Source organism: Urocitellus parryii, chromosome 6 (genome assembly GCF_045843805.1).
Source record: "Urocitellus parryii isolate mUroPar1 chromosome 6, mUroPar1.hap1, whole genome shotgun sequence".
NCBI classification, from domain to species: Eukaryota; Metazoa; Chordata; class Mammalia; order Rodentia; family Sciuridae; genus Urocitellus; species Urocitellus parryii.
The window spans coordinates 22865527-22886750 of NC_135536.1; the positions used below are offsets into that span (position 1 = coordinate 22865527).

At 40.5% G+C, this 21224-nt stretch overlaps 1 protein-coding gene across 1 annotated transcript in view; it reads right to left on the reverse strand.

Moving 5' to 3' along the window:
* Positions 1–207: 207 nt before the first annotated feature.
* Tshr (thyroid stimulating hormone receptor) overlaps positions 208–21224 on the reverse strand; it is a 131396-nt gene continuing 110379 nt past the window's right edge. Inside the window, exons 9-10 of the mRNA XM_077799904.1 lie at positions 3262–3450; positions 208–1612 (exon numbers count right to left, since the gene is read on the reverse strand). Of these exons, the coding sequence (XP_077656030.1) occupies positions 208–1612; positions 3262–3450 (1594 nt within the window). The remainder of the gene's footprint in view (positions 1613–3261; positions 3451–21224) is intronic.

Below are 21224 nucleotides of genomic sequence, written 5' to 3' on the forward strand. Positions count from 1 at the left end.
TGGTGCTGGTGGCTTCTCTTCCTTCTTGGAGGCAGTGATTAGTTTAATGCTAGTCACTCTCCAGAGATGAACTATGACCTCATGAACCATCACCTGCACAAAGGTCAGGTCAGCTGTGTGTTTGTGTGTTATGAGATTGTAGTGCATGTTCAAGACACCAGCCTTTGGTAAGTCTCCCTACCATTTGTGAGTGGTTATGGGGTCAACTTACAAGACTGTTTGCTTATACTCCTCTGAGATTTGGCCCTGTTTATTTGGAGTTAGGTGGGAATTTTCCAGCAGTTCATAGGCATCCTGCATGTTGGGGAGACTCTGTCCCATGTCCCTGGTAACCTTATGGATCTGAACACCGGTGCTGTTCTTTGGACAAACTCTCTGGTCCTGGTATGCCTGAGCCCGGCGTTTACAGATGCCAAACTTGCTGAGCAGGATGAACACATCTCTCTGGAAAGCCTTGGTGAAAATAGCATAGAGGAATGGATTGGCACAGGAGTTCAGTGGATAGAAGAGAACCAGCAAGATTTTGGAGTTGGTGACAGTGATGAGAGGCTTGTGCATAAGTGCCGACAGGGCATAGAAGGAGATTGGAGCCATGCACATGAAGTCGGTGAAGATCAACACAGCCATCCTTTTGGCAATTTTGGTGTCTTTGTCTCCAGGGTTGTACTGGGGATTTCGAACCGTGATGTAGATCTTCACGTAGCAGGAGCACACGATGACGAAGGCCACGATATTGAGCAACAGAACAAGAACAATGTAGGCCAGAGCAAGAGGGGTCTCAGTGTCCATGGGCAGGCAGATGCTGACCTTGGCATAGCTACTTATTCCCACCAGAGGGAGCAGGGCAAGCAAGAAGCAGCAAACCCAGCCACCCACCATGATGACATAGGCATGCCTGAGGCGGATCTTCCGGTCCAGGCGCATGGCAAAGGTGATGGCATACCAGCGCTCCAGGGTAATGACCGTCAGTGTGTACACGGACAACTCGCTGGCAAAGACAGTGAAGAAACCAGCTGTGTTGCACCCAGCACCTGTCTGCCAGTCGATGGCATGGTTGTAGTACTCAGAGTGCGTGTAGAGGTCCACAGAGGCAATGAGGAGCAGGTATATCCCCATGCAGAAATCTGCAAAGGCCAAGTTGCACATCAGAAAGCGTGGGACAGTCAGCTTGTAATGGCTAGTGAGGATAATGAACAGGACAAAAATATTGCCCAGAAGAGCCAGCAGACTAACAAACCACACCACGATTCTCAGGAACTTGTAGCCCATTATGTCTTCACAGGGGTTGAACTCGTCTGACTTGGGGGTACACACCATGTCTTCATTGTCCCCACACACAGTGTAGTCATAATGGCTGTCAAAGGCTTGTAGAGTCTCTTCTTGGGCATTTTTGAGCTCCTGGCCAAAACCAATGATCTCATCCTCTTGCTCTTCAAAGAAGACATAATAATGGGAGTTGCTGTGGATATCCTGGAACTTGGAGTTTTGCTTGTATTCAACATTGCTATCACCTGCGTCTTCTTCATATTCCTGGTAGATGGGACCATTCACAGATTTTCTGTGACGCAAACTCCGGATACTGCTCTCATTACACATCAAGGACTCAAGGATTCTGCAAGGCAGCAGAAAAAATGAGTTGCAGAAAAAATATTTGCTTAATATCAGGAGACCCACAACACTTGGAAAAAGATGTCAGTGCTTATGATAATGTACATGATTCTACAAGATTTTACATGATCTGGCCAGGATGGTCTCTCCTACACCATTTCCTATTACCCCCTACCTTTCCTACTGTGATCCAGTGACATTGCTCTTATTTCTCCTCTATAACCACTTCAAGCACAGCAATAATAAAAGAGCATGATATTTATCTAGTCTAGGTAGGCAGAACCTGGCTCTACAGTTCCAGCTGTTTTCCCTGGTCAGGTCTATGAACCTTGGCTTATTCACGTGGATTGTGGGTTAATGAGATATTTCACATAGTTTATTAAAGGAGTAGATCAATATTTTTTAAAACTCTTACAACAGCACCTGCAATACTGGGAGTGCATATATATGTTGGATATTGTTATTTGTTGTTATTATCATTCCCACTGAGAGCTCTAGAATTCCATATCCCCTTTGCCTGAAGACTGGTGGCTACCTTGACTCATTATTCAATATTGAACTCAAATGTCCCTTTCTCAGAGGAGTCTTCCCTGATCTCCTTACAACAAAAGGAATTTACCTTGCTTCAGCTGCTGATCAGGTTTTGATTCACCTAATGAGATCTGGTTAAAATGTCCAGTGGGGGCTGGGGGCTGTAGCTCAGTGGTAGGGCACCTGCCCCTCACATGTGAGGCACTGGGTTCGATCCTCAGCACCATATAAAAATAAATAAATAAAGATATTGTGTTCATCTACAACCAAAAAAAAAAAAAAAAGTTCAATGGGCTAGCACTTCTATCCAGTTGGGAGGTTAAGGAGAAGCCTGGATCCTTTCCATCCCTCCCTGGTCCTTTCCTACTTAGTGCCACATGGAGTCAGTATAGTCTGCTGCTTCCATCCTCTTGCCCCACTTCTAGTTTTCTGCAGCCATTACACCTGTTGCACAGTTGTTTAACTTGCCACTTTGCTTCTGCCCCCACAACTAGTCCCAATTCTTTTCTGACTACAAACATGAGTGTAGAAAGTCAATTTGCAGACACTTACAGAGAGGCTGAGGGGACCTGAATAAGAGATTAATGAAGGTGGACTTAGGAGAACAGGTAAAGATATAAAACATTTTTAAGACATGCTGGGATAACAGCTAGAAACTGGCAGGGCTGGGATACAAGCCGAGCTGATTCTGAAACAATATACATGCAACCAGCGAGTTATGACAGGTGCAAAGTCCTGACAGATCAGGTACTCCAACTGCATGCGTTGTTGGTAAGTGTGTCCTTGTGGTTGTGGTGTCGTTGATGTGTTGCATCTGGAGGCCAGAAGTCACGTCTTGTAACCTTTACAAGGTGCTACATGACCTGGTCACACCTGTCCCTACTATGCCATCTTTTACTAAACCTCACCTCGGCTATTACTATTCAGAGACACTGACCTTCTTTCTCGCCCGCAACCACTCGGCATCTTCCGAGTTATTGTGCCCCTAGATTTCCTGTTCATACAGATGCTTCCAATTCTTTTCCACCTGCTTTTCAAACCACAGAGATTCTTCCCCAAACCCAGAAATTAACTCAGCATCTACCATGGCCTCTCATCCCTTTCTGGGTCCCTACCACTTACCCTCTGATTTTCTTCTGATTCTTAAAAGCACAGCAGTGGCTGGGATAAGAAAGGTCAGCCCGTGTGAGGTGAAGGAAGCTCAAGGAAAGTGGAAGTTTCTTAAGAGTCCAAGTGTTTCTTGCTATCAGTTCCCTCAGGTGCTCCAGGCCTTTGGACGGCAGGGCAGTAACACTGGTGTAAGACACGTCCCTGGAACACAGAGAACAGAACAACACAGAGAGGCAGTGAGCAGCCAGGGTCTTCTATGTTTGGCCAGAAGGTCAAACAGACCCCAGATCAACAAGGAGCTCCTTTTAGCTACTGAATATGTAACTCACTTCTTTACATAGACTCCCTGGTCCAAGGAGGGGTACTAGGCTTCTACATCAATATGTCATAGCAATTCCCATTTTTATTGCTGGAAATTTTGGAATCCACCAACACAAATACTATTTCTGCAGGCATTTTATTCTATCCCTCAGAATATGTGAGAGCTCTTGGAATCAGAGATGGGTGTCAAGTTTACTCAGCAAAATGACACCATGCAACTCGTAAATGGCCTTAAGAGGCAAGAGAAATAAAATTGAACAGGCTCAATGGGACCTAAATTGTGACGAGTCTCTGTGAGAGTTTTGGACTGATCTAGGTCAACAACAGTATGGTGAAAATGATTCGAATAATGTGGAACTTGAAAGTCCTAGCCAGTTACATTTCGAATCCGTGACTAAGAACAATGCCCCCTCCAGTTTCTTTAGAAGACTGTAATGTATACCTATAAAGAAAATGAGAAATGAGACTAAAATCACTTTCACAAACTATGGGAGGGAGAAGTGGTGGAGGCTGGAAATTGTGTAATAATGTTAATTACTAAAGTAGATGGCCTTTAATTGACAATCTTTGTTCTCTCAATCCAGAGAGTCCATGTTATATGTCTTGCTCTATCATTTTTACTAGGACTAGATAATAGATTGAATAAAACCATGAATATTTAACCTAGCATCCCTCTTATTTTATATTTTATAAATGAAAATATTTACTAAGCATTCCTTATGGAAAGTCTTTACATTTTTAAATGTAACATAATTAGTAGTTTCTGATTAGCAAATGAATTCTAATATTTTCAGCTTCTTTCTGCACATGATTATAATAGGGCTTAGGTGGGATTTAAATTTTCAAGGTCCAAGGTTTCCAGAACTTTCTACTATTTTGTTGTTGTTGTTGTTGTTGTTTATTTGTATGAACACAAAGCTCACAAATTAACCCCATTATCCTTGCAGAATTGTGACTCTTGTGAGGCAAGATTACACATTTGCTATCTTGGTTTGTATTTGACATAAAATTCTGTCATTTAATATTTTCCAAACTTGCCTGGTGGTAAGCATGACTTGTGGTGCTTGTTACTATGTGATCTCTAGGTGATTTCAAACATTAGGCAAATAAGTTTGGGAAATTGGCATAAACACCTTTACAATTAGTGAGAGAGCTGTTGGAGGGGTTTTGGAGCTGGTCTCTAGTACAGCTGTGGAGTAAGTCAAGCTGGATTTCATTCTGCTGCCTCATCTACTCTTTTAGCAAAGTTGACTTCAAGGTATGGCCATCTTTTTGCCTCCAGTTTTCTGGAAGCTACATATATATATCTCTTTGCCCATGGTGCTTTCAGGTCAATGAGAAAAGAAAACATATCTTAGCTCATTCTCCCTGCTTAGCTACTTGCTAGATACACTGCTTACATGTTATCTGAAAGAATTTATCCTTCCAAGGAGTGTTTGCATTTTAGTAGATATTCCTGGAGAAAACTTTCAGTGATTGCACCGCAAAATATTCCAAAACTGTAAAGTTGTAAAGTTTCAGTTACTGCATTGCCAAACACTCCAAAATGAAGTGACATGAAACCATAATATTTTTATTATAAGAATAACTTTTGTGGCAGGGTGTGGTGGTGCACAGCCGTAATTCCAGCGTCTCAGGAGGCTGAGACAGGAAAATCACAAGTTCAAAGCCAGCCTCAGCAAAGGTGAGGTGCTGAGCAACTCAGCAAGACCCAATCTCTAAATAAAATACAAAGTATGGCTGGGGATGTGGCTCAGTGGTTTAGTACCCCTGAATTCAATCCCTGGTACTCCACTGCCCTCCCCCCCACAAAAGAATAGCTTTTGTGGATAGGGCATGGTGAGGATGCGGGTATCTCTGCTCAGCTGGGAAGACCTGAAGTCTGAGGTGACTGTGAGAAATAGAAAATCTGGTGGTTTATTTTCAGAATATAGTATTCAGCCTTAATTGGATCCAATTGTGTAGCCATTTTAATTATAGCCTTTCTCTTTGCCTGCCCCAATTTTAAAGTTAGCCAATCACATAAACTGTAACCCTGAGCTCCTCCAATCAGGATGAAGGGCAGTGCCCCATGAGGGATATAAGCAGCCAGGGAGGACCTTGGACAGGCACACTTGCTAACCTGGCTCCCAGCCTGGTTCTGTAGCTCGCCCTTCTGGCAGAAGTAAAGTTTGCCTTGCTGTATGGTTTGGATGTATGATGTCCCCCAAAAGCTCATATGTGAGACAATGCAAGAAGGTTCTGAGAAAAAAATGACTGAGTTAGGAGAGCCTGAATTAATCACCCGGAGGGATTAACTGAGTGGTAACTGAAGGCAGGTGGGGTGTAGTTGGAGCAGGTGGGCATTGGAGGCGTGGCTTTGGGGTATCTATTTGTTTCTGGTGCTTGGAGTCTCTCTCTCTGCTTTCTGATCACCATGATGTGAGCTGCTTCCCTCTGCCACACTCTCTAGCTGTGATGTTCAGCCTCACCTCCAGTCCTGAGAAATGGTGCCTGTCTTCTATGGATAGAGACCTCTGAAACCGTGAGCTCTCAAATAAAACTTTTCTTCTCTATAATTGTGCTGGTTGGGTCACAGCAGCAAAAAGGCTGACTAAAACACATGCCCACCCACTTTTAAGCATGTATTTGATTTCTGGCGGCACCTCAGTATTTCTAACAGTGTCCTGATTGCTGGAGGCTGGAATGACCTACAGGCTCCTTCCTTGGCGTGTCTGAGGAACAGATTCAAAGGCAGAGCTCATAGCTGCTCCATATGGCTTGGACTTCTCAGGTATAGCAGAGTCTAAAAGAACTAGTGAATTCAAGGGCAGGGGATATAGAACCCACCTCTTAATGGAAGGCATGTCAAAGAATTTGGTGCCTTATTGTGATCTAACTTGTGGAAATATCACTGAGGCAGATATTTGTGGGAGAAACTGGTAGGTTACCATTTTGAAAATCAGCATTTACCATCCAAGCACTACCCTGGACCCCAGCATCAGAATCATCTGCGTTACAGACTCAGCCACATCCCCAAACAAATGAATTAAATAATCTCTTATGGTGGAGCTCAGGAGTCTGTATTAGGTAAGATGCTCCATAGAGTTCATTTAGAAGCACCTCTCATTTCTTAAAACATTTTTTTTTTTTTAATGAAGAAGGCAGATACGAAAATTTAGACAAAGAAACAAGGCATGTTGGTTCCAAATGAAGCAAGAATTTACAGACAAGCCATCAGTGGAGGCCTGCCCTGGCATTGGAATGTTAATGCTTCCAGAGACCTAATACTCCATCCCCCCGCCCCAAAATAAAAGAATAGCTTTGTGGATCAGGAATATGAACAGGGCATGGTGGGGATACGGTGTCTTTGCTCTGTGATGTGTGCGGCTCAGCTTGGAAGACCTGGAGACTACCTGGATATACTATATTCATCAAGATTACCCCCACCCCCGCCCCTTTCTCATTCTCTCTCATTTCTGATCACCATGTGAGCTGCTTCCCTCTGTCACACTCTTCCTCCATGATATTCAGCTTCACTAGAGGAATGGGTCCAGCTGCTTATGGACTGACACCTAAAACTGTGAGCCCTTAAATAAACTTCTCCTCTTCTACAGTTGTTTTGATCAGGTCCTTTAGTCACAGAAGCAAAAAAGCTGACTAAAACACATCCACTCTTTTTTTTTTAAAATTTTTTTTAATATTTATTTTTCAGTTTTCAGTGGACACAACATCTTTATTTTATTTTTATGTGGTGCTGAGGATCGAACCAGCGCCCGTGCATGCCAGGCGAGCGCGTTACTGCTTGAGCCATATCCCCAGCCTCACTCTTTATACTATATTTCTCAAGGTCCTGCAGGTCTGGCCTTTGACTAGCTCTCCAACCTCATCTCAGGGACCTGCTGTAACTCTAAGTATCCATTAAGCCCATTGCTGCTACAGTGATCCTGTTTACTTCCTGATGCAGGTTGCTCTCCTTGTACTACTTTACATTTACAGGGTCAAGCAAGCAACTACTATCCTTTTATTTTCTTGTTGAAAATTTATCTTCTCTTACACTTTTAAAAAGACATTCTGGGTGATATCAGAAAGGAAAGCAGAAGCCCCTTTATATTACCCAATAGATGTCGTGTTTCCTCTCCACTCAAAATATCCCCAATGGAATGAATCTTCCCTCTAAACCTATTGATATATTTTATTTCCTATCGTCTATCCACCACATCTCAGGATTTGAAGCTTCAGTGTCCTCATGGAGTCTTTCTTGACCTTGTCTTAGATTCATGCTGTAAAAATCTATAGTAAAATGCAATTGTGCTCCCTCGACCCACCAATGCCAGCTTAGCTGGTTCTCATTGCTACGGTTTTAGTTTGAGTCTGAATTACTTTTCACCCAAACCTTGCAAAAATTCCAAGATGGTGCCAGAAATATCTTTTATTAATCCCACCTTCCAACTTAGTACAGATGTTCTTTCTAAAACATGATCTCATTGTTTTGCTCACCAGCTTGAAACCCCCTGCTTGCTCCAATGTCTACAGAATGAAATTTGAGCTTCTTAGACTATTTCTCCTTTCCCCACTAGGGGTACCTTCCTGAATTCCTGGTCATCTTCTTGATCTCCCACATTTCTTTTTCTTTTTTTAAAATTTGCTTCTCTTTCCCCCCTCCCCGCCTCATTTCAATGGAGCATATTTTTCATATAACATTTTAGAAAGGTCATACTAAAGAGGTATTTTCTATTTTCTTTCCAGTCTTTCTCTTGCATTCAATTAATGTTTTACCTGGCTGTAAAATTTGGGATTGCAATAATTTATTTAAAAATATCATTTTCTTCAGAATTTAAAAGACTTTACCCTGTTGAATTCTAGTCACCAGTGTTGATTTTGGTAAGTACAATGCCACTTAAGTTCTTTGGTCATAGACTTGTTTTGACTCGGGAAGTTGTTGTTGGCTATGGTAGGGATTGAACTCGGGCTCTTTTGCATTCTGAGCCTGCACTCTAGAACCCCAGCTCTCTGGAAGTTTTTATGGTATGAAATTTCATTAAGATGTGCCTTGATGTGAATCTTTTTCTATTTATTGCACTGGGCACAGGGAGTTGAGGGGCCCCTTCAGTTTGGAGACCTGACTGAAGGTCTAGAAATGTTTTCAGCTCTAGAAAGTATTCTTACGTTGTTCCCGGGATAACTTACTACTCTTGTTTTTCTCTGCTTCTCTGAAATTCCTACTAAGTAGAAAAGGAGCCTTCTGAGTCACTGAGACATATCTCCTTCTTTGGTTGTCATTTTCTCCTGTTACTTTTATTAAGTCTTCTGGTAGAATTCCCTCACTGTATTTTCCATCTCTTGTACTGAATTTTTAATTTTTGCTTCGCAAGAACTGGGACTCTGCCTGTTCTGTTCACTGCAGTACTTTTGACAAATAGGCTGGTATTTGATCAACAGAAAGCTCTGAATATGGATTTGTCAGATGCATGAGTACATTTTTTTTAAGAATGCTTTCTTGGTTTTTGTTCCTTTTGTGATGGGATATTTGAGGATGCCCACCACACATTTGGGGTATGGGTTTTATTACACTTGATCATAACTCAAAGACCAAGAAGCAACGATGCATGAGTTTTACATTCAGATTATCGAGATCTGAATTCCAGCTTCTGCACTTATTACCAGTCATTCAGCGTTTGTGTGCCTCAGTTTCCTTATCTTGGGCTTGTTGAATAGTAGCTGAGAGTGTGTTCTCAGTAAATTATTAATAATCGTTAGTGTTGTTATAGTAATAGAGATGAAATATTTTCTTAGATTTATCGCAGGTCACTAATTTTTTTTTAAAGAGAGAGTGGAGGGAGGGAGGGAGGGAGAGAGAGAGAGAGAGAGAGAGAGAGAGAGAGAGAATTTTTTAATATTTATTTTTTAGTTTTCAGCGGACACAGCATCTTTGTTGGTATGTGGTGCTGAGGATCGAACCCGGGCCGCACGCATGCCAGGCGAGCGCGCTACCGCTTAAGCCGCATCCCCAGCCCCAGGTCACTAATTATTGCTTTGTTAATAATTCTTTTCTGATTTCTGCAATATCTGATTTCTATAGGCTCATTTCCCCCCATTTGTTTAACCTGTGTTTCAATCTTTCACATTAGAAGCATTCTTTGGTGATCCTTGGTTACACATTCATACTTAAGAGCAAGTTTTTCCACTGGCAGATTTTGATTAAGGGCAATTGTATAGAAAGCTGAAAATTATGTTGTTGGGCTTTAAAATCCCAGATGGTGGATATCTTTTTTGTCTTAGAATTTTCCAGAATTTTCAGAAAAGAGATTTGAGACCTCTAGTTCAAAGGTGAACTATTTGGATGCAGGCATTTTGACCTTCCATGAATTCTTCTGATTTTATGTCTCATTCTTGCCATTGCCAACACGTCACCTCTAAATCGCCCCTCAAAGGTTCTGTGTAGAGCAAGGCAGCTGACTGTCTGCTCCCTGGACTCCTCTAAGCTTTCCCTTCCTTCTCTTCTGCCTTTTTTTCTTTCAGGATTCCATAGTTCTCCAGACCATCAATATGTCTTATGTGTCCTCTTGCCCTCGTGGATTTATGTGTATTAAAAATTCCTTCCTCATCTTTTCAGGAGGATCTGAAGAGGAAGAAGAAATACAAGTGTAGGTTGAATGCATCATCTTTTACTTTTTTTTTTTTTTTTTAGTTGGATGGACTTTTATTTATATGCGGTGCTGAGGTTCAAACCCAGCGCCTCCTACATGCTAGGCAAGTGCTCTACCACTGAACCACAATCCCAGCCCCTCATCGTTAACTTTTAATCACCACTCTATTTCCCATGCAGAACAATGCAGCAGCTTGGACCAAATAATTGTTGAGTGCTGAGCCACATGAGACAGTGTCCTGGCTCTGGAGTTGTGGAGAAAGACCCTTATTCTAGAGTGAATCACTCTGAAGAAATCCCCAAACTCAACAAGTCAGGGACCATTTTAAGTTATTTGAACCTGTGTCTTCTATGCACCCCAATTTTTATTTGGTCATTTTGAATTCAGGATTTTCCATTAGCATGACTTCTCTTCTAAAACCATACCTTGAACATACAGTTAAAAAGTTGTTTATTTCAGAGTGAGAAGTATATGGAGAGCTGCTATCAGCAGCTGGAAGATCTGAGTCCATTTGTGATTGGAGTCACAGTAAGAGGGCTTCCTCTTAGGAAGAGCTTTCCTTGAAGAGCTCTTCAGTGATGGGCACTGAATTCCATGAGAATTTGTCTCTAGCAAGTGTTTACTTACAAATCAGGATGCAGCTAAGCTGAGGCTGGCAGACAGTTTGAAGTCTAATTGTATGGGTCATGGGAACCATCTCAAGTGTTTAATGAAAGTAATAAGACCTGAATTTGGAAGGAGGATTATACACAGTGTTACACACAGGGCAGGAGTATCACCAAAATTTAACAATGCCAGGGGGAAAAAAGAGCCAACTGGTAATTGATGTTGCAGGAAGAATGAATTTTTTCTCCGAAACAATTATGTATTCTAGCACTGTTCAAACATTGGAATAATTTCCATTTTTGTGAGATATTCTATTTAAAATTAAGTTTTGAGAAAGTCAATTGCAAACTAAACAAGCACTAATTGGCTTGCCAAATTTCCGATATCAATTATTAATGTAGAAGCTGGTGTGTAGACACATTTGTAAATCGGTAGATGAAACGCAACTAAGAGCAAATAGATGAATTAAGTGCATATAGACAATTTAATGAATTTGTTGACACTAAATTAAAATAAAGGCTTTTTTTTAAAAGCTGTTAAAGACATCGAGCTTGCCTCAATGTGTTTAAATGCATGTCATGTTTTAAAATTCTTTTATTCAACAATGCTTTGATTGCTCTCTGTCTATAGGCACTTCTTCTAGATGCTAGGACCAGAGTGGTCCAACTAAAGGGGCAGATATTCCTGCTTGACTCTTGCACACCTTCTAGTGGGCAGAGAGGACATATAGTATATTAGATGATGAGAGGTACTGTGGGAAAAATGAAAAAAAAAGGAAGAGGCTGGAAGTGAGTCACAGTTAGAGTCACAGTGGGGGGAAGATGTCATGGAGGGCCTAATTGATAATATTGTTGAACAAATGTCTACAGGAGATGAGGGAGAGAGCCATATCAATCTCCAGGAAAAGAGCATGCCAGACAAGGACCCATCAGTATAAAGATCCTGAGGTGGCTTTGGCAGAAATGATCAGGGGTTCAGTTTTGGAGCTCCAGGCCGATTTGTCCCTCTCTCTGAGGGAGGTCCAGTCCCTACCAAATAGCCTGGAGGTAGAGAAGAACAGTTCCAGCTGAGTGGCTGGGATCAAGGCATCCAGGACTGAGGGTGGAGGAGCATAGGAGAGAAGTTGCAGAGAGCTCTGTAACTGTTCCTGATATTTCCATAGTAACCCAGTTACTGTCCTTATCATCAGATCAGATTTCCCCCAATAGAGTATCAACATCTTTCAAACACTCTTTTTTGACCTAAGTTCACCTTTGAATTCACCCTATGTTTTCTTGTAGGCTTACCTTATTCTTTCTCACTCCACCCCTCACCTGAATCCCATCTCAGATACCACTTTTTTTAATGGGGCCTTTGCTGATGGCCCTAAGCAAGAATGGTATCTTGATTCTCTAATTAGGTCTTATGGCTCTTCTTACATCCAACCTGTGTTATAGTTACTTATGTAAATTTCTCCTGAATTTGATTGTAACCTGTTTAAAGGCAGAGACTCTGTCTTATCCTTATAATTTTCATGGAGTTGACTAGGCATTCAGTAAGATGCTTGTGGTGAACTGAGTACGTGAACCCCTTGCCCTGGTTTGTTTTAGATTAGCAGGTTCTCCTCAGTTAACGCATAGAACAAAGAAAGAGAGGTCAAACTTGGGAGGGCAGTGAGCTGGTGGTTAGAACCAAAATGTATTTCGTTTAGCCCAAATTTTTATGCAGGATCACAACTCAATGATAAGAATACAACCAAAAAATGGGCAAAGGATTTGAACAGACACTTGTCAAAAGAAAATATACAAATGGATAAGAACATGGAAGTGTGCTCAACCTCATTTATAGGTAGGGAAACACAAATTAAAACCACAATGAGATACCACTGTAAACCCACTAGAATGGCTAGAATAAAAAAAAGATTGGCAATAAAACAGGTTGGCCAGTATTTAGCTCTCATACCTTGCTGATGGGAATAGAAAATGGAACAACTATTTTGGAAAACAGTTCATCAGTATTTTCTATAAAGATAAACATACATCTGTCCTATGGCTTGGCAACCTTATTCTTAGAGGACACAACATCTTTGTTTGTATGTGGTGCTGAGGATCGAACCCAGGCCACACGCATGCCAGGCCAGTGCGCTATCGCTTGAGCCACATCCCCAGCCCCTATTCTTAGATTTTTATACTGGAAAAATTAAAAGCTGTATGATTATTTACAAGAGGGCGGGGTATGAGGGAAGTTTCTAGGTGGTGAAAATGTTCTAAATCAAAATCAAGGTAGAACAATTAAACTGTACATTTAAAAACTGTTATTTATATAAATTATACCTCAAGAAAAAAAAATTTCTCTGGGGGTTGGGGTTGTAGCTCAGTGGTAGAGTGCTTGCCTCACATGCATGAGGCACTGGGTTCAATCCTCAGCATCACATAAAAATAAATAAATAAAATAAAAATATTGTGTCCATCTCTACAACTAAAAAAAAAATTTGCCCTGGATACATCTAGAAAATATGTATTTCCTTAGAGTTCAGGCACACTAGAGAGAAACTTGCCACAAATTTTCAGCTGTCTAATCATATAATCTTGGGATGATCAAAAAGAATATAAAAACAAACAAAAACAACAAAAAAGACTTATTTTCTCTAAACCAAGAAAGTTGGCAGTACTATGACCCCTGGACTTTCAAGTGATTAATTTGATCAGCTAAAAAAGCAACAAGTTTATTTTTGAAGTTTATTTTTGTAATGGAAACTCAAGGATACGTTCACAAAGATTCCTTCTTCTTAAGAGGTACTTATCATTGGGACTATTTTATTATAGTAATTTCCATGAGTATGCTACAGGCTATTTAAGTGAGTTACATAATTTAAAATTTAGATAACACTGGCTATTATAGAAAGCCCTGCATTTCAGTGTTCTTTCCTTCAGCATTATGAACACCAAGAACTTCTTTTTCAAAATAACATGAAAGAAAACGAGGTAATCCAAAATAGAAAGCATAAAAATGGAAAATGAGATTGCATATCTTGATTTTAAAAAATCTATTAGTACTTTACTCCCAAGTTCAAAAGCTTTTCTTTCTTTTTTTAAAAAAATTATATATATATTAGTTGTTGATGGACCTTTATTTCTTATTTATTTATATGTGGTGCTGAGATCAAACCCAGTGCCTTACACCTGCTGGGCAAGCACTCTGCCACTGAGCCACAACCCTACCCCACTTTTTTTTCTGAATAGCAAAGATTAAGAATAGATTTCATTCTAGATATTTAACTTAAAAAAAGTTTTTTATAGTTGTAAATAGATGGCATGCATTTTTTTTATAGTGCTCAAGATCAAACCCAGTGCCTCATACATGCTAGGCAAGTACTCTGTCATTGAGCTATAGCCCCAGCCTTAACTTGTTTTTAATTAGATTCTTTTTTGAGAAATGACCTGGAAAAAAGATGATAAACTAAGAGGGCAAGTTTTGTTGATTTTGTTGACTATTAGAAATGACTGTGTTCTTTTACAGAAACCTTCAATGAGGCAAAAATACATATGGCACCCAATTTTCTTTTCATTAGATGGAGTTTCAGATTTTCCATTTTTTAGCTTTCATACCAAACAACAACCAAACATGGCTATTTGAAATTCAGTTACAAAGCCTCAAATATTTATTGGCCACTTGCTATCTATTCTTTTGAGGTGCGGGACTACAAAACCGTAAGAAACAGTCCATTTCCTCTGGATTTTAAAATCTAGTCATGTGAAATTTATGGGAAATAAAGTAATGAAGATTTTCACAAGAGTTCAAGATAAGAATTAGAGAGTGGTCACGGGACATGCATGATTAGTTAACAAATGTATTTTAAGACAACAAATATGCTTGGAATTTGAGAAACGAGACTGGACTCCACTCATTTCTTACTTTGTTTCTACTGACCTCTCAATTCCTGACATCTCCATGGGCTTCTCTTCCTACCTTCTGTGGCTTTCTTTTTAAATTTAATTTGAATTTTTATTAATATAATATGTGGACCTTCTCTGAAAAAAGGAAATTACCCTAGAAACTTGACAACACAAATTGCAGTGAACTCTTGTCCAGTCTCTGCTGGTCTGGTTTCTGATACCTCAGAAGCAATCACTTTCAACTTTTGGTGTTTCCTTCCATAATTGCAAACCTCTCTTTTTATATATTTAGTTGTAGTTGGACACACTACCTTTATTTTATTTATTTATTTTTATGTGGTGCAGAGGATTGAACCCAGTGCCTCGCACATGCTAGGTGAGCCCGCTCCACTGAGCCACAACCCCAGCCCACAAACCTCTCTTGACTTAGTGGTTTTAGATTTCACCCACTGCCTCCTTGCTATGGAAGATTAAGATGTAACTCTCTTGCATCACTCTTAGCCTGAGGGGACCCAGTCACTGACTTAACCAACTCCATTTTTGTCCCTCCCCTGACTCTGTTTGCCTTTTTAATCTTTTTTTTTTCTTTGAGCCACTTTCTTCTGCAGTTACTTTAGATGCCAGGAACCACAGGTCTGGTTGATACCAGCATCTTTATGACAAAGGACTGAAACCACCTCCAAGCAACCTTGAGCCTCACAGAACAGACCACTTCCTGGTGAAATTGCCCCCCTAAACAGGAGCAATTACCCAGAGACAAAGGTGAGGTCTTTGGCCATTGTACTCTTATATCTGTCCTTCCCAATGTGGCCATGCCAATTAAATCTCCTTTCCTGCCCTACACCCCTGCTTGTACCTTTGGTATCCTGGGACAAGTAGCTGAGCCTTGTCTGTTGAGATCACCAGACCCAGGGTCTTCAACTTTGACTCCAGTAACACAACAACATACATTTCCCTTCTGGATACCCCTCTACTCTCTGAAATAGTTTTAGGACTTACTGGATCCAACCCACATTTACTATTTTGGTTATTACAACTCTGCATATTGTGATTTCATTATCTTTCTAGTCCAATGGGATGTCTTCCTCTTTGCCTCTTTTTAAATTTATATGCCTTGGTTGGAATGGATCTTTTGCTAGGACTTTCATATGTTCCAAAGTTCTGTAAAACACCCCAAAACCATTTTTTCCCAGAGTCAGTCCTGTCAGAGAATCTGACCATCCCTTTTGCTTTCCAAATGAACTTCCTTCCGGAGCCTTCAGCTCTGATGTGAACACCCATGGCCACCGTTTATGCTCATCCTGGAATTCCATTTACTTCTTTCCCGTGTTGATCACTCCATTTTTGAATTCTCCATTTTTTTTTCTTCCCTGGTATAAGCTCCAAAAAATGGTGAACAGAATACTAAGTTTCTGAGACTTTGCAGGAAGCTTGCAGGAAGCTTACAGGAAGCTTGGGGGTTATTGGCTGACAAGTGATATGATGGTAATTTGGGGAGACTACCAATGTTCATTCTTATGTTTTATTTCTTTCTTATCTTTGGGAATGTCAGCTTCCTCTAAATTCTAACTCCTCCCTAGAGTGCATTCATTTTATGAGATGAATCGAGGGGGGCTTCTAGGTCTTAAATGTTATAATATTCCAGGAATGATGGTGCATGTCTGTCATCCCAGCAGCTCTGGAGGCTGAGGCAGGAGGATCACAAGTTCAAAGCCAGCCTCAGCAATTTAGTGAGACTCTAAGCAACTCAGCCAGACCATGTCTCAAAAAAAAAAAAAAAAAAAAAAAAGTGAGGGCTGGGGATGTGACTCAGTGGTTGAGTGTCCCTGTGTTCAGTCCCTGGTACCCTCCCCAAAATGTTGTAATGTAGTTTCACAGACCTTGTTTTCACAACAGTTCTTCACTTCTGTCCCAAATTCTATGCCTTTTATCCTTAAATCTTCATGATCGTATTTTAATGGAAAAAACTTTAGTCTTCTCCTGTGTGTTGGGGGTAGGGAGTAGTTACTTAATGGTTCAGGATGAGAGGGGATATCTGGGGGAACAGGTGAAGTTTTTAAAGACTTCCAACTTCGACATCACCAATACCCTTACTTAAGATTTAATTGATGAAATCTTCCTTAGATCATGTCATTTGAATTAGCCTTTTTTTTAATGGGTTTAACCCATGTAAGTACTAAGCAAGCCACTCTCTCTACATCTTTGAAGACATTTGTCACTTATTTACATGGTCACCTATCTTTCTTTGTCACTGAGAAGGCATGGCCTCCCCCCACTAAAATTACTCCCATTTTAATATTGTTTTAGGAAAAAATCAGGGAGGGTTATCGTGAGTCTTAATTCTATCTGTTCTTTGAGATTTCCTCCACATCTAGTTCTCCCATCACCACCTACGTTCTAAAGAGTCTCAAATACATGTTTATCCCTGACCTCTGTTGTGCTTTTCACATTCTCATATGTCACTGCCTGCTTGGAGGTGACATAGGTACCTGCAGTTGCTCTTCCCCACCTCAGGAAAGGGTATCCCATTTTCCAATAGCTCAGGCAAAAACACTTGCAGTTGTTTCGATTTTTCTCTTTTGCTCAACCCCACATTCAACACCAGCATATCCTGTTAGCTTTTCCTTACAAGCAGTCAGAATCTGATCATTTCTCATCACATCCACTGATACTGCCTTGGTGCAAGCTGCTATCTCTTATGTGCATTACCTGGGGTATTAAGTGGTCTCTGTTTCCATACTTGGCCCCCTCTAGTCTATTTTCAACACAACAGCTAGAGTTCCAGTTAAGACATGAGTCAGTTCTATGCTCAAAAACGACAAAAGGCTCCTGCTCTAAGAACAAAATCAAGACCTCATAATGGCCTCTAGGGCTACAAATTGTTCTCATACCTCATTACCTTTTTTTTTTTTTTTTTTAACCAATCGTCTTGTTTTTTCCCATTTAGTTCGGTCTGCTTGAGCTGTAATGACCTCCTAGTTCTTCCTCAAATATGCCAGAATATTCTCACCTGGAAGTCTTTGCACTGGTCTAGAATGTTCTTGCTTCTGTTAGCCACATGGCTTACCCCTTCCTTTCTTTCAACTATTTTCCTAATTGTCACCTTCTCAAGGTGGCTTTCCCTAACTGCTCTTTAAAATGGTGACCCTTCATACCTGTAACCAAGCAATTTGGAGGTTGAAGCAGGAGGATCATAAGTTTGAGGTCAGCCTCAGCAACTTAAGACCCTGTCTCAAAATAAAAATAAAAGAGGCATGGGGATGTAATTCAGTGACAGAATGCCCCTGAGTTAAGTCCTTAGTACCAAAATAAAATAATAGAATAGAATAAAATATTGCCCCCCTCAAGCATCTTAAGCTTAGAAAGTCTCAGTAGGTATTTATTGTACATTTTCAAAAGTTAATTAGAGAGAATTTAACCAAACAAAGCAGAAATTTCAGGCAGGTAAGATGATTAATAAAATTTAAGAACTGAGACTTAAGAGAGTGTTTATATTCTCATGATATTTGAGAGCAGATGGTTTAACCAAAGGAGAACATACAGAGAAGAAAGAACTGGGACCCACAACTGAACACTATTTGGAGTAATGCTGAACTGAGCTAGTGAGAGGTTAAGAGAGAGCAGAATCATGATGTGTCAAAGCTCAAGAAGGAAGTGAATGTTCTTGTAATGTAGCTTAACATTTCATGGAGGATACCCTTAGTCCCTTTAGATTGTCTGCTTAAACTTTGTTACTTCTGGTTATCCTGTTTTGACAGATGAGAGTACTGAGACTTAGTTCTTACAGTCAGGAAATGATGGTGCCAAGAGTTAATTACTGGTATAATTTTTTTTTTTACCAAGTTCACTTTCTTCAACCTGGAATGCCATCAGGAAGCAAGAAAAGCACTTTCAAGCAGTTGGATGTCTGGTCTTAACTTGGTTGTAGAAAATATTGCCATAAATAAAAAAGACAACTTAAGAAGCACAAACAAATGGGTAGATGAATTGACCACTTCCAAAAACATAGAAATGAACACATTTACCTAAGCACTATAAGCTAAAATACCTTTAACATGTAACTGCTATTTAAATTCTATAGGGATTATAGAAGTATGATTTAACTGTTTATTGTCAATTCTATTATTTTCACAAACATTTATCGTGCTTGCACTGTGTCTCAGGCATTAAAATATGAGTTAGAGCTATAAAAATAAAACATCAATGCTGCTCTCTAGGATACCCTGGAGAGAGGGATAAAGGGGCACAGTTGGATAATTATCTGGTACAGGAGAGTCACAAAGGGTATGTGGTGGTGTACAGAGGAAGAAGTGGTCGTTTTTCCCTGAGGAGAAGAGGAGAACTCTACTTGAATATCAAAGTGTCAGGAGCTTATTAGATAGTTCAGGTTGGAGGCTTTTGCAGACAGTGAGAAGAGGAAGAGTTTATCATAGCTGCAGAGTAGGTCTGAATATTAGCAGGGCTAAGAGTTTCAATGTGGATGACTCCTTGGTCAGAGTTTCGAAGTGGCATGTGCCACACCAATGCCTTATTCTGAGGGGAGGCCAGTGTTGGGTTTTAAGATCCTGCTGGCATTTAGGCTCACAGATTTTTTGAGGCAGATGAATTTGAGAGGGACCAAGACTAAATGCAGTGGGGAGATTTGGAGACTTTTGTCATCTATGCTACTGCCTTACAAAGTGTGGTGGCCAGCAGCCAACAGCTTCTTACCAGTCCTTGGATTATAAGCCCACTGCTTCCCTGAGAAACTGCCCAGTTTGGCTGACTACATTCTCATGGCCAGACCTTCTCCATGGAGGAAGCTGGGCTCTGCTGAAGATTCTGGGGCAGCCATTGACCCTGTAGTGGACCCATATCTTGGGTGGCTCTGGTCTATACCACTGATCTTCAAATGCTTTCAATCTCACATGTTTGTAAGTAAAAATTATTTGAGTATGCAATTCTAATATATGAATAATAACGAGCTCTGTACATGTGTCACTGCCATACTGTATTACGCATATCATAAGACACACCAAGTACACATTTTAAAAAGCAATGCTAAAGACAAAATAAGCGACATTTAATTTTTTCACTATGGTAAAACAATGTTATCAACTATGCTTAACTAGTCTTGAAAACAATTTTAAAACACTTTCTGATATGACTGTTTGAAGTCTGCTTCTGATGCCCTTTAGTTTGGTTTTGGTGTAAACAGTTGTCTTAGTTGAAAAAGTTACCACACAGACAGGTGCATTCAAGTGGAATTGAAAACCAGCCTCTACCTCAGAGCAAAGCCTGTCCAAGGAAGGGGGCATGACCCTTGTCCTTGGAAAGACGCACAGAGCACTCCTAGGCACATACCTACCCTGATAAGTGGTTTATCTACAAATAACAGGAGAGATCTGCTGCCAGGTGTCCCTGACTCAATCAGGCTAGGTGGGGACCCATAGCAACCCCCTAGCAGCCACCAATCAGCATGAGACAGGGAAATACTGGGATGCCAGATGACCCTCCCAGTAGTTTATGGTGGTTGATAACGTGTTGGGAAACCATGTAGTTCAGCACGAACACCCCTCTTGGCTTAAAACAATCAGTTCAAATGAATCCCCCCTCTTGTATTAACCAATCACCCCTATCCAACTTGTTCCTGCCAGTGAATGGGCTAATCAAGTTTTAGAGTTGTTTTATGATTTTCCTGCGGTGTGTGATGATTTGCTAAGAGATGCTGTGATGTATGTGAAGTCCCTGCCTTCCCCAAAGAGTGTATAAAACTGCTGCAAACCCTGGGCTAGAGGCCTCTCAGCATCACCAGTTGCTGTGTGCACACGGAGGACTGAGCTAGCTCACAATAAACACCTCTTTGCTGCTTACATCCATCTTAGTCTCTGGTGGTCTTTTGGGGGTCCCGAATTCAAGCATAACAGAATAAAGTAACTTTGGGTAATCATAAATTAAGAGTCTCATTTTTCATTCACATTCAGCAAATACATTTTTAAGGAAATCCATATCCTCTGATGATTTGCAAACTGATCTGGGTGTGTGTCACGTTCATGTTTTATACACATGGACTTTAAAACCACTGCAACTCTGTAAACCCATCACCATAACAAATTACCACAGATGCAGTTGCTTAAACAACGGAAATCTGTTTTCTTACAGTTCTGGAGGCTGGAAGCCTGAGATCAAGGTGTCAGGGGGGTTTGATTTCTCCCGAGGTCGCTCTCCTTGGCTTGCAGATGGATGGTTGCTATCCCGACATGATTTTTCCCTATGCATTTCTGGTGTCTCTGTTTTCCCTGATTTACTCTTGTAAATATACCAGCCAGACTGGATTAGGGTTCTATCCAACATCCTCATCTTAATTTAATTATCTTTCTAAAGACCATGTCTCCAAATACAGTCACATTCTAAGGTAATGGAGGGTAAGGCTTTGACATTTGAATTACACATATTCAATCATTTGAATTACAAAAATTACACAAGCCCATATAAATTTATAGTTTAAAGATTATAAAAACAGTTAAAATTCTGTTTCTGATTAAGAAAAACAGATTTTTTTTAT